General features: G+C 42.5%; 1 protein-coding gene across 16 annotated transcripts in view; it reads left to right on the top strand.

The window, feature by feature from the left end:
• ABLIM2 (actin binding LIM protein family member 2) overlaps positions 1-17,310 on the top strand; it is a 201,994-nt gene that overhangs the window by 152,641 nt on the left and 32,043 nt on the right. For all 16 annotated transcript variants that reach the window (XM_034772825.1, XM_034772837.1, XM_034772835.1 and 13 more), the window contains 2 exons: positions 11,824-11,873; positions 12,534-12,681. In XM_034772825.1, the coding sequence (XP_034628716.1) occupies positions 11,824-11,873; positions 12,534-12,681 (198 nt within the window). The remainder of the gene's footprint in view (positions 1-11,823; positions 11,874-12,533; positions 12,682-17,310) is intronic.

The raw sequence follows: 17,310 nt of genomic DNA, 5'->3' as shown, positions 1-17,310 counted from the left end.
GGCGATCCTGGGGAATATCTAAATTTTAAGGTAATTTTTGCTTCTGCATTACAGCAAAAAATAAACATTTAGGTTCATTGATATATGGTGCATATTGAATATCCATCTTTCATCGGCAAGATTTTTTTACTTTATCATAATATCAGAACAATTCTTCAATGAGGTTATATCCGTTGAGGACAAATTCCTTTTTAACGGCTGTGATCTGACCAAAGATGGCTTCTGATCTGCACCGTACAATTGGAACTGAATGGGCAGACCCAATTGCAAGATTGGCACCTAAGTCCCTAAACAGAACTATACAGAAAATGTTTTTGTGGCACATAGTAATCTGACACAACACGTGACTTTGAAAAAGAACTGTACAAATCATGCATGCTTCAATTGAAGCAGTAAAATAGAAAATTTCATAATAGAACCAGATAGCATCATGAAAAACTGCTAAAAATAGCAGACAGTGTTTGATGTATAGAAGTTGTAAATGTTTTGAAGTGAAATCCAGCTATCAGTTTCTGAAAATTCAAGACCCAGCTTAAAGTGACAGTATTTTACAGTTCACAAGTGCTACAGCTAGTTAAGTACCACAAAAATGATTTAATCAGGCTGGGAAGAATGCAGAGTTTGTATTCTTCTGCTAGTCTTTTATTTTTCATGCAATGTGTACAGTTGTGTGTGTTGATTACCAGAGTCAGTGTCTGCAATGCATTTACCTGACCTCTAACAATTTTCTTGGCTAAATCCATTATATGGAGCTACCAACCTCTGATTGCCCTAATTTCTCCATATTGGAGAATTCTAACCCCAAGATTGCATCATGGAAGCACATCATATGTGGGTGTTTTTTTTCCTGGAGTTTCCCAGGTTCCATCATAATCCCCTGTCATTCCATTCACTTGCCCAACTGCCTTAGCATCTCCTGGGTTCTTTTCCTCTTCCATGCTGATTAAGCAGCCCCTGAAGAATTCTAAAGGAAGAAATGTTGGTAGCCTTTAATGAATAAGGCATACCACATTTTAAGGTTGCATCACAAAAGGGCATTTGGAAAATTGATATCCCATAAGAGAGGCTAAAGGGAAAGGGTCACTTCTGAGATATTTCTATATTCACAGACAAAGGCAAACCTCCCCCTCTCCCAAAAAACCTCACCCTACCAAAACAAAACACTCCACAGCTCATACACTTCTCCCCTTGAAGAAAGAATGAGAGGAGCAAACTGCAGGTGATAGATATATAGTCATATTACTTAATGCTCTACAGCGAGGTGCTCAAGTCATGAGAGAGGCCTGCCATTATGCCAGGGAGGACAGGATCATTCCTAATCCTCTTCCCTATGAGCTATGTCTCCTCTGTAACTACTAGTGCTGCTGGCAGCAATAGCTGCCCATCCCAGCCCCTTGCATTGCCCAGAGCCTGCAACCAAGCTATGACTACCCTCTGCCTGACTGCACAAAGTGGGTTGGGAGGGGGCAGGATGGAAGGGTTCGTACATCTTCGCTCTTTTGTTGCACTTGCTCTGGAGTAGCCATAATTTGGCTTTAAACTGATAAGCAGTAAGAGGTGCAAGGCTTAAATGGAGGTGAAGATTTAGGAAATACAGCAGATACATCACAGGCTCAAATAAGCAGAGGACTGCAAATTCAGAAAAGAAGAGGATCAGGGTTTGAAAACCTTTCTCTGGTGATAATTAGGGTTCATGGTTTTATTTAAGTGTTTTTTTTAACTTACGCTGTCAAAAGTAGGGTGTGCTATTGTACCCATCATTGACTTTTTGAAAATTTACCCATGTTTCTTTTCATGGAGAGCATTGGCTCTTCCAGTTTGGATGGTGTTCTTCATCAGACCTGACTGATTTACAGAAGCTGAGAAAGAAAGAAAGAAAGAAAGAAAGAAAGAAAGGCTTCTGTCTGGATGCTGTTGATTCATAGATTACAAGGTCAGAAGAGTGTGATCATCTAGTCTGACCGCCTGTAAAACACAGGCCATATAATTTCCTTTGAACTAGAGCCTATATTTTTTTTAAATGTCAATCATGATTTACAAATCGCTTGTGATGAAGACTTTACCACAACCTTTGGTAAATGGCTCCAACTGTTAATTACTCTCACTGATAAATATTTGTCTTACATCAAGTCTGAATTTGTCTAGCTTCAACTTCCACCCATTGGATCTTGTTATACCTTTCCCTGCTACACTAAAAAAGACTATTATCAAATATTTTCCCCCCGTGGAGGTACTTATGGACTTTGATCAAGTCACCCCCGAACTGAATAAATTGACCTTCTTGAGTCTATTACTGTCAGGTATATTTCTAACCATTTAATCATTTTCATAGCTCTTATCTGTGCCCTCTCCAAATTTTTCAACATCCTTCTTGAATTGTAGATACCAGAACTTCACAGCGTATTCCAGCAGCAGTCACACCAGCACAAAATAGAGAGGTTAAAAACCCTCTGTGCTCTTGATGCCCCCTTTTATGCATCCAAGGATTGTGTTAGCCCTTTTGGCCACAGTGTGACATTGGGAATTCATATTCATATTGATTATCCACCGTGATTCCCAAATCTTTTTCAAGAGTCATTGCTTCCCAGGAACAGATTCCCCCATCCTGTAAGTTCTTAGTTTTTACATTCTTTGTTCTTAGATGTATACATTTACCTTTAGCCATATTAAAATGCATATTGTTTGCTTGTGCCCAGTTTATTAAGCAATCCAGATCGCTCTGAATAAGTGACCTCTTTTCTTCATTATTTACTACTTCTCCAATCTTTGGGTATGTCTATACTACGAAATTAGGTCAAATTTATAGAAATCGATTTTTATAAATCGTTTTTATACAGTCGATTGTGTGCTCTAAGTGCATTAAGTCAGCGGACCGCGTCCACAGTACCGAGGCTAGCGTGGACTTCCAGAGCATTGAACTGTAGGTAGCTGTGGGTAGCTATCCCACAGTTCCCGCAGTCTCTGCTGCCCATTGGAATTCTGGGTTGAGATCCCAGTGCCAGATGCGACAAAAACAGTGTTGCGGGTGGTTCTGGGTACATGTCGTCAGGCCCCTCTCTGCCTCTGTGAAAGCAACAGCAGACAATCGTTTCGCGCCTTTTTTCCTAGGTTACCTGTGCAGACACCATACCACGGCAAGCATGGAGCCCACTCAGCTAACCGTCACCGTATGTCTCCTGGGTGCTGGCAGACGTGGGACTGCATTGCTACACAGCAGCAGCTCATTGTTTTTTGGCAGCAGACGGTGCATTATGACTGGTAGCCATCATCGTCGTACTCCTGGGTGCTCTTTTAGCTGACCTCAGTGAGGTCGGTCAGGGGCGCCTGAGCAGACATGGGAGTGACTCAGCCAGGTCATTCCCCTTTTAAGTTTTGTCTCCTGGAGACTGAGTCCTTCCGGCAGTCGTACTGCACCGTCTTCTGGTGAGAAGCCAGGAGATGACGACGACTAGCAGTCGTACTGCACCGTCTGCTGCCAGCCTAAAATGTATAAGATAGATAGAGTGGATCAAAACAAGAAATAGACCAGATTTGTTTTGTATTCATTTGCTCCCCCTTCCCTTCCTCCCTCCCTCCATGAAATCAACGGCCTGCTAAACCCAGGGTTTTGAGTTCAATCCTTGAGGGGGCCATTCTATGTGACAGTTGCTTGTGTTTCTCCTTGATGCAAAGCCACCCCCTTTGTTGATTTTAATTCCCTGTAAGCCATGTCGTCAGTCGCCCGTCCCTCCATCAGAGCAACGGCAGACAATCATTTTGCGCCTTTTTTCAGCACAGACGCCATAGCACTGGGAATATGGAGCCCACTCAGATCACCACGGCAATTATGAGCACTGTAAACACCACACGCATTATCCTGCAGTATATGCAGAACTAGAACCTGCAAAAGCAAAACCAGGTGAGGAGGCGACGGCAGCATGGTGACGAGAGTGATGAGGACATGGACATAGACATCTCACAAAGTACGGGCCCCGGCAATGTGCACATCATAGTGTTAATGGGGCAGATTCATGCTGTGGAATGCCAATTCTGGGCCCAGGAAACAAGCACAGACTGGTGGGACCGCATAGTGTTGCAGGTCTGGGATGATTCCCAGTGGCTGTGAAACTTTTGCATGCGTGAGGACACTTTCATGGAACTTTGTGACTTGCTTTCCCCTGCCCTGAAGCACCAGAATACCAAGATGAGAGCAGCCCTCACAGCTGAGAAGCGAATGGCGATAGCCCTGTGGAAGCTTGCAACGCCAGACAGCTACCAGTCAGTTGGGCATCAGTTTGGAGTGGGCAAATCTACTGTGGGGGCTGCTATAATCCAAGTAGCCAACGCAATCAAAGAGCTGCTTATATCAAGGGTAGTGATTCTGGAAAATGTGCAGGCCATAGTGGATGGCTTTGCTGCAGTGGGATTCCCTAACTGTGGTGGGGCGATAGACGGAACACATATCCCTATCTTGGCACCGGAGCACCAAGCCAGCGAGTACATAAACCAAGAGGGGTACTGTTCAATGGTGCTGCAAGCACTGGTGGATCACAAGGGACATTTCACCAACATCAACATGGGATGGTTGGGAAAGGTACATGACGCTCGCATCTTCAGGAATTCTGGTCTGTTTCAAAAGCTGCAGGAAGGGACTTTCTTCCCAGACCAGAAAATAACCATTAGGAATGTTGAAATGCCTATAGTTATCCTTGGGGACCCAGCCTACCCCTTAATGCCATGGCTCGTGAAGCCGTACACAGGCAGCCTGGACAGTAGTCAGGAGCTGTTCGACTATAGGCTGAGCAAGTGCAGAATGGTGGTAGAATGTGCATTTGGACGTTTAAAAGCACGCCGGCGCAGTTTACTGACTCAGATAGACCTCAGCGAAACCAATATTCCCATTGTTATTACTGCTTTCTGTGTGCTCCACAATATCTGAGAGAGTAAGGGGGAGACGTTTATGGCGGGGTGGGAGGTAGTGGCAAATCGCCTGGCCGCTGATTACATGCAACAAGACACTAGGGCGGTTAGAAGAGTACAGGAGGGCGCGGTGCACATCAGAGAAGCTTTGAAAACCAGTTTCATGACTGACCAGGCTACAGTGTGAAAGTTCTGTTTTTTTCTCCTTGATGATCCCCTCCCCCATGGTTCACTCTACTTCCCTGTAAGCTAACCATCCTCCCCTCCCCCCTTCGATCACCTCTTGCAGAAGCAATAAAGTCATTGTTGCTTCACATTCATGCATTCTTTATTAATTCATCACACAAATAGGGGGATAACTGCCAAGCCCGGGAGAGGTGGGGGAGGAGGGAAGCACCAGGTGGGGTGGGGGAGGAGGGAAGGACAAGGCCACACTGCACTTTAAAATTTTAAAAGTTATTGAATGCCAGTTATTGAATGCCTTCTGTTGCTTGGGCAATCCTCTGGGGTGGAGTGGCTGGGTGGCAGGAGCCCCCCCGCCACCACGTTCTTGGGCGTCTGGGTGAGGAGGCTATGGAACTTGGGGAGGAGGGTGGTTGGTTACACAGGGGCTGTAGCGGCGGTCTGTGCTCCTTCTGCCTTTCCTGCAGCTCAGCCATATGCTGGAGCATGAGAGTTTGATCCTCCAGCAGCCTGAGCATTGACTCCTGCCTTCTGTCAGCAAGCTGACGCCACTTACTCTCTTCAGCCCGCCACCTCTCCTCGCGTTCATATTGTGCTTTCCTGCACTCTGACATTGTCTGCCTCCACGCATTCTGCTGTGCTCTGTCAGTGTGGGAGGACAGCATGAGCTCAGAGAACATTTCATCCCGAGTGCGTTTTTTTCGCCTTCTAATCTTCGCTAGCCTCTGGGAAGGAGAAACATATGCAGCTGGTGGAGAAAAAAAAGGGAGAGTGGTAGTTAAAAAGACACATTTTATAGAACAATGGGTACACTCTTTAACAGTAAACCTTGCTGTTAACATTACATACCACATGTGCTTTCGTTACAAGGTCGCATCTTGCCTCTTATTTATATTGAGGGCCTGCCAGTTTGGTGTGAGAGATCACTCACGCAGGGCCGGGCAACAGAATTCGGCTTGCAGGCAGCCATGGTAAGCCACAAGTCTTTTGGCTTCTTTAACCTCCATAACATGTGGGAATGGTTTCAAGCAGCAGCGCCCTCATTTCCCATACCAAGCGGCCGTTGGGTTGGCCATTTAAAATGGGTTGGCAATTTAAAAGGAGGGGCTGCAGTTCCTGGGTTAATGTGCAGCACAAACCCAACTAACCCCCCCCCACACACACACACAACTCTCTAGGATGATGGCTTCACCCTTCCCCCACTGTGTGGCTAAGAGTGGGGAACATTTCTGTTCAGCCACAGGCAAACAGCCCAGCAGGAATGGGCACTTCTGAATGTCCGCTTAATAAAACCACCCTATTTCAACCAGGTGACCATGAATGATATCACTCTTCTGAGGATGACAGATAAAGAACGGATGTTGTTTGAATGCCAGCAAACACTGGGACCATATGCTGCAATGCTTTGTTATGCAATGATTCCCGACTATGTGCTACTGGCCTGGCGTGGTAAAGTGTCCTACCATGAAGGATGGAATAAGTCTGCCCTCCCCAGAAACCTTTTGCAAAGGCTTTGGGAGTACATCCAGGAGAGCTTTATGGAGATGTCCCTGGAGGATTTCCGCTCCATCCCCAGACACGTTAACAGACTTTTCCAGTAACTGTACTGGCTGCGAATGCCAGGGCAAATTAATCATTAAACACGCTTGCTTTTAAATCATATATAATATTTACAAAGGTACACTCACCAGAGGTCACTTCTCCGCTTTCAGGGTCCGGGAGCCCACCTTGGGTTTGGGGGGTACTAGCTCCAGGTCCAGGGTGAGAAACAGATCCTGACTGTTGGGGAAACCGGTTTCTCCGCTTCCTTGCTTTGAGCTATCTTCAGCCTCCTCCTCATCATCTTCCTCATCCCCAAAACCCGCTTCCGTGTTGCTTTCTACTGCATTGACGGAGTCAAAGCACAGGGTTGGGGTAGTGGTTGTTGCACCCCCTAGAATGGCATGAAGCTCATCATAGAAGTGGCATGTTTGGAGCTGTGACCCAGAGCGGCCGTTTGCCTCTCTGTTTTTTTGGTAAGCTTTCCTGAGCTTAATTTTCACGCAGCACTGCTGCGAGTCCCTGTTATAGCCTCTGTCCTACATGCCCTTGGAGATTTTTTCAAATGTTTTGGCATTTTGTTTACTGGAACAGAGTTCAGCTAGCATGGATTCGTCTCCCCATACAGCGATCAGATCCCGTACCTCCATGCTGGAGCTCTTTTGCGACTCTGGGACTCCATGGTCACCTTTGCTGATGAGCTCTGCATGGTCCCTTGTGCTGATCAGCTCGCCACGCTGGCCAAACAGGAAATGAAATTCAAAATGTTGTGGGACTTTTCCTGTCTACCTGGCCAGTGCATCTGAGTTGAGAGCGCTGTCCAGAGCAGTCACAATGGAGCACTCTGGGATAGCTCCCGGAGGCCAATACCATCGAATTGTGTCCACACTACCCCAAATTCGACCCGGCAAGTCCGATTTCAGCACTAATCCCCTCGTCGGTGGTGGAGTAAAGAAATCGATTTTAAGAGCCCTTTAAGTTGGAAAAAAAGGGCATTGTCGTGTGGACGGGGGCAGGGTTAAATCGAGGTAACGCTGCTAAATTCGACCTAAAATCATAGTGTAGACCAGGCCTTTGTGTCATCTGAAAACTTTAGTAGTGATGAGTTTGTTTTCTTCCAGGTCGTTAATAAAAATGGTAGTTCAGGGCCAAGAACCATCCTGCAGGACCAAACTAGAAATAAACCCGCTGGATGATTTCCCATGTACAGTTACATTTAGATGCCTATCAGTTAGCCAGTTTTTAATCCATTTAATGTGTAGCATGTTCATTTTATATCATTCTAGTTTTGTAATCAAAATGTTGTGTGGCACAAAGTCAAATGCCTTACAGAAGTTTAAGTATAGTGCATCAACACTATTGCCGTTATCCGTCAAACTGAGATTGAGTACAGTGAGTCAGTGTGCACACATTCTCCATGACTGAAGTGTCTGATGCTAGGCAACTGCATAAACAGGTTTAAATCATTGACATTTAAATAACCTCTTAGACTGTTCTGGTTAAGCTTCAGAACAAAGCAAGGTCCAGTCATGCTTTAATATGCTTTATCGTTTGGGCTTTGATAGATGTTTTCAGCTCACAGTATCTGCATTGCACATACCAGGGTCACCTCAGTGTCAATGAGATGGAATCCATTTATTTGAGCGCTTGGCTTTAGGATAAATAGCAAACATTAAAGTCTATCCAAAGCCTTTAATTTCTCCTCCTTTGCAGAGCTACAAATCATTGATAATACGTAGTGAAGCAAAGCAAAAAGCTACTGACAAGGCAAAAAGGCCTGAATCATTAGAGTGAGTTTGGGGAAAATCACTAGCAAAACACAAAGCCAAATCCTCAGCTGGTGTAAATCGGTATAGCTTCATTGACTTCAGTAGGACATGGATTTACACCAGCTGAGGATCTGGCCCTAATGTCCTGTTCTATGTTATTTTATAGCTGCCTCTGGTTTGCCAAAATGACTCTGAAAAAGGGAGTTTTTCTTCATGGCCATAGGTTTTCTGTGTCAGCCTCCATGCTGACGTACACAACCAAGGGCCAGATTCTCCTCTGTCAGTTTTATACTGGTGGAACTACACTGACTTCAGCGAAGTTATTCCTGATATACATTGGTGTGAGAGGTCCTATTTGTTAATATGCAGGTCAGTCAGACATCTCTGCGGTACCCTGAGGAGATGTATTTTAATCTTTGTTTTATATATAAACAAGGTTCTGAAAGGGCGTGTAGAAAATGGAGGCTGGCTGGGTTTCTACAGGAGTGTACCTACTAATTTATTCTAAACGAAAACAAAAACTGAGAGTGATGAAGTATCCATTTCTATGGAGAGACTAATGGAAACAACCTTTTGTTCCGGAGGAGCTCCCAGCAGAAGTTGTGTAAATCTTTTTGCTAAAGAACAAACACATTAGCAACTGATGATTCAGCTTCTTAAGCTAAAGGGACATTGAAGTAGGACATTCAGGAGTTGGAGCCAGAGAACATTCTCTTGTTGAAGAAACCAAGTTTGAACAAACAAGCACAAAAATGTTCTCTAAAACAAAAAGTGCAAGAACTCTTCCAAAACATTTGACTTTGAAAGGTCTCAATTACAGCAGTGCCCAGCAGATTTGTTGTGGCTAAGAGCCTCTGTGTTCCTGTTATAAACGCCTAGATTCAAAATAAAAATGGGCTGGAAAAATGTCACATGCGTGATTTCAGGCTGTGAATTTGGATGGGAAAGCTGGGGAGGGTGGTATTGCTTTTTTCTTTTTTAGTATCTTCATATTTTCAAAACATTGGATTCAATATTAATCCTTTTAAGAAGAGTTTGACCTTCATCAATTTTAGCACTGATCCAAACAGAGAGCTCAAATGGTTGAACTTGGGCTCCTGGAGTCCATATTTAGACATCCATATAAAAAGGACCTGATTTTCAGAGGGGCTGAGTAGCCCAATTTTCACAGAAGCCAATGCACAGCACCTCTACACATCAGGTCACTTTGATGTAGGTGCCTTGATGTAGATTTAGGTGCCTAAGATTCAAGGAACGCTGCCTGGGCAGACCCTGGCATTCATCTTTTGCCCCATTGGCTTTGACTGGACTCCCAGCTAGTGCTGGGGTCTGCCCACTGGAGTTCCAAGCAGCATCAGACCCTATGTTTTGACCACTGTTTTCAAGGTTCAGGTTAAAATGTGTGGATCATTTGCTTAGAAATATACTGTAAGATTAAGTTCCTCCTGTTCTCTGTTAGCATTTCATACAGCATTCATCTTGACAAAAAGCTCATTAAAGCACCTTCAGGAAGGGGATGATGTAATGGAATGCTAACCTGCATTATAACCTTCAGCCACTAGGCAGTGCTCTGTGTAAAATACCTTATGTACGCTAACATCAACGGTACCATGCAGTACATTAAAAGGTCTTATAGTGAAGTGCATCTGGTGTGTATCTCTGAGAAGAAAGCTCTGTGGCCAGTCCATGCCATGCACTGGCCAGCTAGTAGCAGCCCTGCATGCTATTGTGTACAAGGTGTATATGACAAGAGCTGTCTTTCAAAGTTTTTTTCCACTTGCCCTCTGCTGCATGCATGGGACAATATAATGTTCACCGTTTCCAACTTTTTGGGATAGGAGTTTCACTCCGCTACATACAGATACAAACAGAGATCTAAATTTTGGCTTTATGTGGGGGTTTAGGGGATGCAAAGGTGTAGCACCTGAGTGCTAATGGCAGATGCAGTCTGCCCAAGAAGGGCAGAAACCATATGAAATATCTGCAGACATGCTGGGTGAGGAGCCGGAGACTAGGGAGGGAAGAGTTGTTGCCATCCCACTGTGACCATTATGACACCTTTAAAAAGGTGCATCCATCAATGTTTTAAAACGTTGAGTCTCCAAACTTTGGCAAGTTGTTCTATGCAATTTGGCATGTGTATGTCTGCAAAATCTGCTGGTTGTGAAATCATTTTTGGGGTGCAGATCAGTATCATTTACAACTACATCTGTATCTGTCTGGAAATAAAGGACATGAAATGGCTAGAAAAGCAAGGGGAGACGGACCCTTCTAATGGCAAGATTTTTTGGTGTAACAATACAAAGTACTGCATAGTGGTAAGTTTAGTGTCAGCAAAAAAAATTTCAACAGACAATTCTTTAGCAAATTGATACATTCAGAAAATACAGGCTGCACTTTGGTTGTCTTTTTCTGCAGTGGTGTTGGTAATCACAGCCCTTAGGCAGACTCTGCTCTTGCTAACGCCATGATGTTGATCATTAAGGGCTGGATTGAAAGTTTTGTATCTGCCTTGTGTCAGAGAAACACACAGCCCAAGAGGAGGCTGGGGAAGGAATTGTGACTCAGAATGTGACTCTGCTCCTGACAGTGAAATGATTTACTGCAGCCCTTTGTAGGGGGACAGCTTACTCCATACCCCTAACCCTCCTGCAGTGGTTTAGCTTTGCTGGCTGACATTTTGAGGTGGCGGATCCATTTTCTGTACCCTCCCTGCTGGGGGAGAGGAATGAGGACCAGGTATAAAACCTGCTAGACCCAAGCTACCCTGTGGAGAGCATTAACATGGCAACACAGGAAAGAAGTGGCTTGCTCCCCTGGACAGCTGGGTTAGGCTTAGTCACAATCTGTTTCTAAGGCTATGTCTACACTACAGTTTATGTTGGCATAATTTATGTCACTTGAGGGTGAATAAATCACACCCCTGAGCAACATAAGTTACACCGACATAAGTGCCGGTGTGGAAGCGCGATGTTGGCAGGCATGGGGGCTGGACTAGTTAATCCGACCGGAGAGCTCTCTCCCGTCAGCTTAGAGAGCCTACATTAGAGAGCTCACAGCAGCATCGGTGCAACTGCATCACTGTCAATGCTCTAGTGTATGGAGTAAGCCATGAGATAAATTATATATTTTTTTCCCTCCAGTCAAGCCTCAGAAAGTAGCATCTTCCCTAAAAAATGGTACTTTAAAATGCTTGGAAGAGTAGATTTTATGCTTATACTGGGAATTTACAGCATTGAATCATTTTAATAATTTCATAATGGCTTAAATGAGTCGAAAATATTGTACCAGTACACTTCCAACTTCTCATATCCCTTCATTTGTATGGATCATTTTATTCTTTTCAGAAACCTGCAATATGATTACAGTCAAAATGGAAAAAAAATGACATGATGCTGTTTTAACTCTTACAATGGATTTTATATTCTAACAGTAAGAAGATCAGAGGGGGAGGATGGAAGTTTTGATCAGGACAATAGGAAGGTAATGTCCAGAATGCAGGAAAAACATGCAGGGTGTTAGCGTTTCTCAATGGTACCATTTTAAAATCTTTTTTATTTTTTAGATATTTTATTTTTATTGATTATTTATTCTAGTTATTTAATAGCAGCAAATGTGTGTTTGGTCCACAGATGATATAGAAAGATATTGCACCTCCCCCAAAGTGCTTACAATCTAAATTTGACAAGTGATGGAACAATTAGGGGAGGCAAAAAGTAGGAAGAATTGAACTAATGCAATAAGTTCATGCATTTACTCAATCTAGGCACATTCATTGGTGGTTCAGTGGAGGTGTTTTTATTCAATGTATTTATTTTAAAGTGAGAAAAAGTAATATTGATCCACTTGTGGGCATTAATTGTTTAATTTTAAAAAATGCACATGTTCTGAAACGAGGACAGAGTAACAGCGGTAATTAACAGGAAACCCATTCTCAACCAGGTGGATCAGATTAGGTATCTGATACTAGAACTTCTAACAGACAGTCCCATGATGCATTGCATAGGATCTGTCTTCCACTTTTATGACTAAGGGAATGATTGGTACAATATTACTATAAATAAAAATTGATCAGAGAATTCCCATGTGAGTGAATTTGCAAGAATAAATGCAAAGGTTAAGGTTCGGTTTTGTTCTGTTCAGCTAAAGACCAGTTGGCTGATTCTGAAGGGGGAGATGGATACCAGAACTAATTCTCCAGATTTGGATACTCAGTCACTATCACACAGTCCTGGAACTGACAGAGAACAGCTCCGGCAAATGCAAGAGAATGCAACCACCATATATTCAAGTAAGTATTTACTTTATGCAGTTAATTGTGGATGTGGGATTGTGGCTTGACTGAGAGAGACAGGCATGCCATAGGCTTCTGTGCACATTTTCATTCTTTGCCTTTGGCCTTCACCCAAACACTCCATATTCGTAAATTGGAATAGCTAGCAGATCATTGTTTTGAAATGCCGCTCTCTCTAGTTATCAGTACTGAAAGTGTTCTCCACATTCTCTTTATTTAACTTGACAGGAAGTGGGGGAGTACAGGAACGTAGTCATCAGGAATAAAGGAACCTACATTTTGCTTTTAGTACATGAATCACAAAAATGATAGATAACTTTAGAGGAAAATACCTTTGAACGGCAGTTGTCCTAAGAGATGGGCCCCCCTACTACACCGTGATGGAGATACAGGTCAACTGGGGTAAATAATTTGGGGAAGCAGTTTTTCGAAAGCTTTCATCCCACTGCAAAGCACATCTGGCAGCAAAGGTAATGTGCCAGTCATTGGTAATATGATAGCTGGCTCCATCAGCTTCGTATTAAGGAAATTATGGCTCAGCTATACAAGAGAGAGTAAAAAACTGATGCAGCAGAATCTGTCACTGGAGTGAACCAAGTGGAAAGAAACAAGTAGTTTGGGATCCTACTGAACCAAAGCAAGGTGATTTCCCTTCTCAAATACCATCAGACATTTCCCACACAGGGAATATTTCATAAATGCCCTTGTGCATGTGAAGCTGTCTCTGAATGCCACAAACTCCTCACATCCAGAAGCAACTGGCAGAAATGAGCGTAGACTATGCAAATAAATAGTTTAGGCACATGCACCATGAGAAGGCTAACTGATGGGTTGATATGGTGCTTATCTGTACATATTTTGAGATAATAGGCCTTATCTGAAAACCTTATGAGGCAAAAACCTCTCCCATAAAAATGTCTGTAACACACAGTACACTTTTTTTATATATACAAGCAACATACTGTGTCACAGGTTTCTCCATGGGACTATCATTCTGCTTCCACTCACTCATTTATCTTTTATTTTCTAATATCACACATACAATTCAGAACCACAGAAGTCACAGATAGAAAGGACTCTGTGGGTTATGTGATCACCTCCCTGCTGATGGAAGTTGTTCCTTGTGTTACATTTTCAGATGTTTTGCCCAGTGTAGTTTTCAGTGTACCCACCACTTGTCTTAGAAGACCATTTAACAGCTAAATAGTTCTGGCTTTGAAGGTTTTTTTTCCTGATATTCACTCTCTTGTATTCCCTTCCTTAATTTTATCCAGTTACTCCTAGTTCTATCCCCCGTGCTGTCCTAAATAATTCCTTTCCTTCCTTCCTTGTTTACACCTTCCAAGTATTTGTAGGCTACCAAGTGCCCCACTGACCATTGCTTAGCTATTTAGCTATTGTCCCTCCCACATGTGAATGGAGAGCGAAGAGAACCTTAGGCCCATCTCCAAACCCAATGAGCTGGTCAGTGCAGTTTAGTTGGCACAGCACAGCAAGGAAAATAATGTACGTCAGGTGTAGGTCTGGCACAGATTACTTCCCCCACAGAGCAAGAGGGGACTGCAGGTGACTTCCTGAATCACAGTCTGGTTCCAGGTCTGCTTCTGGGGCAGTTCAACAATGCCCTGCTCATTACAGAGGTCTTGTGGCAAAGCCACAATTGAACTCTGTAATAACTAGACACCATAGTAACGATTGCTCCATCCTAGTTCATTTTTTTTTCTGTCTGGTATTAATATTGTAGGCTAGGTGTCGAAATGTCTTAGGCCTTGTATGCCCACTGAGCTCTCTTAGTGGGAGAGATTTTATTCATGGATACCATTTCCGGCATTACTGTGTCAAGTTGAAGAAAAGGCTAGGGCATTAAGATGCTGAACTCCCCTTCCCCTCGAACCCTTGCATATAGTTTGGAAAGTGCTGAATATCCAAATACTCATACCTTATCAACTCTGTTTGGGTGTGTGTGTGTGTGTGTGTGTATATACCTTTATCTGGAGAGAGGTATATATTTATTTACTGCTAGTAATGGTTATCTCTGTTCTGTACAAAACATTTCTCTCATTCAAAGCTCATGGGCACTTTGGGCACCAATGGTGTATCAGACCACTTCATGTATTGGTGTGATCTATTGTATTCAAGACTCAGTCATTGTCCTAAGTTTTGTTTATCTTTTCTTGCTTACATAATGTCTGCATAAATATCTTGCTGCTATGTGAGTGAGACATACATATGTATATTATAGTACGTAGGTTTAGTACATGGTGTTTATAATATTTCAGAATAACATAGTAGTAACTGAATAGGATTCCTCAGTGAATTTGAACTTTTTTTTTTTAAGGTTGATTGCTACAAATAGCTCTTCTAAGAAAATCTATATTGATTTACAAAAACACAATGTCCATAAATGGTTCGACATAGATTTCCGGTGCATTGTACTGCCACTCATTTAGCATGAGAAGTTAAAGGGAATTCAGCAGTTACTATTTCCTGAACCACAGACATTCTTCATTTTGTGGTCTGAGATAGTGCAAAAGAGGCTCTACAAATGATTGTTTAACCCACTGGTATTGTACCACTTCCCAGATGATCCTTCGATGCTTAGCTCAAAAAAAGCTGTTTAATATTTTGGCTGTGAAATATACGTTCACTTTTTAATTTGTCATCTATAAGTATACGTTGTTTCTGTTATTTTTTACCATAATCCTTAATTATAAAGACCAAAGTCCAGATTTGCAAAAGTATTGAGGTGCCTAAAGATGCAGATAGGCACTTCTGAAAATCCCATTAAGTGCCTATTTGCATTTTTAGACACCTAAATGCCTTCGTAAATCTGGCCCCAATTAGCCTATGGTGAAATGCAGTCTCATCACATTTCAAATTAGCATGAATGGCATGAAAGGAGCCATATTAATTTACAATCTAGCTGATGAGTCTATAGTATCTGCATTGGTAAGGACAGATTGTCACATATCAGTAAAGTACTCGAAAACTCTACAAGATACTGCAGAAGCATTTAGCATATGATGATTGCAGTTGTTACAAGTATGTTGGCTAGTTCAATCAATGTTTCATTCAAAGAAGAGCAATCAGGAATAAGGTAGAGTATATAATATACCTGAGAACTTCCTATGGAATGAAGACTTGGGTGAAATGCTGTCCCCCGTAGAAGTCAATGGAAGTTTTCCCGTTGACTTTAATTAGGCCAGGATTTCACCCCTGGAAGTTTTCCAAATGGCCACAAGATGTCGCCTGTACTTCACTTCTCTGATTTTCACACACAAAATTCACCATGTTCATCCTGAAATGAATGTTTGTCCTCATTAAGTTTAGGATGTAAAACTCCCAAACTATTAGATGTTAAAGGAAGTTTGTTAATTCTAAACTGTTTCCTTTGCCCCAAAGCATTTCCCTTTGGTGCTATAATATTCCACCATTAACTAGGAGCATGGTGGGAAATTTCCACTGGGAATTTCACAAACCAGAAGAGGCCACCATTAGAAGTAGGAAACCGCATGAAACAAACCTTTGATTCCTTATGATTCCTATGTTCCTAAATAATTTGAATATAGGACTTTACACCTTTTCATTATTCCTATTTTAACCTATTCCTTTACATATGCAGTAAAGTCAAAATATTTTGGGATAACACTAAGCCATGTCAGCCATCTACTCAGTGTCACTGCTCTGCAGGGCAGAGAGGTCAGAGGAATTGGTCTCCCCAGCAGTGTTCTTCACTAATCTGTTTGATAGGCTAGGACAGGGACTGTAACTTTATCATTTGTATGTTCAGTGCCTAATGCAATGTGGTCTGGATTCTTGATTGGGGCTCCAGGTGCTACTGCAATACAAAATAGTAGCTAATAATAAATAATGCACTTAGTTCTTTAAGTAGGAACATAGAGTTTGCCATATTGGATCAGATAACTGATCCATAGAATTCAATATCCTGTCATTAACAGTGGCCAGTACCACTTTCTTCAGAGGAAGGTGCAAGAATCCTCCATAATGGACAATTATAGTATAATTTCTTCCTGATGCCATGAATCAGTAGCTAGTTTATACCCTATTTTTTTTAATGAACCCTGTCTACTGTACCTGTGGATTTTCACATTACTCATATAAATGCCTTTATCTTTCTGGCATCCTGCCAAGCTTCTGGCCACAGTGAGATCTTGTGGCAATGAGTTCCACAGGTGGTGCATGCACCTTTTTCCTTTTATCATTTTAAAATATTTAGCTTTTCAGTTCCATCGACCATCTCCTCAGTCTCAGATTACAAGGAAGTGTAAATAGGAGTGCCCAGTTTACTTTCTCTTACACCATTCATTGTTTTCTCTACCTTTAGTATGTTCCCTCTTATTCATCTCCTCTCTAAACATACAGGATTAGATCCTCTGCTTGTGTAAATTGTCAAAGAACTAGTGAAGGGAGCTGTACAGATTTATACCTTCTGAAGATCTGGCTAGTAGTTTAGACTGATTATTTAAGAAGGAGGTTTGAAAGTGGCAGTAGAAAGAGATCCAAGCATCTCTAGTGATGCCAGAGAATCTGAACAATACCCAAAGATCATTTTACCCACAGCTGAAATGCAGCCACCTCAGTGAAAAATGAAATAACTATTTAACA

This window comes from Trachemys scripta, chromosome 5 (genome assembly GCF_013100865.1).
Source record: "Trachemys scripta elegans isolate TJP31775 chromosome 5, CAS_Tse_1.0, whole genome shotgun sequence".
NCBI classification, from domain to species: domain Eukaryota; kingdom Metazoa; phylum Chordata; order Testudines; family Emydidae; genus Trachemys; species Trachemys scripta.
The sequence above is the reverse complement of the archived record's forward strand: the minus strand, read 5'-3'. Positions and strand labels throughout refer to the sequence as shown.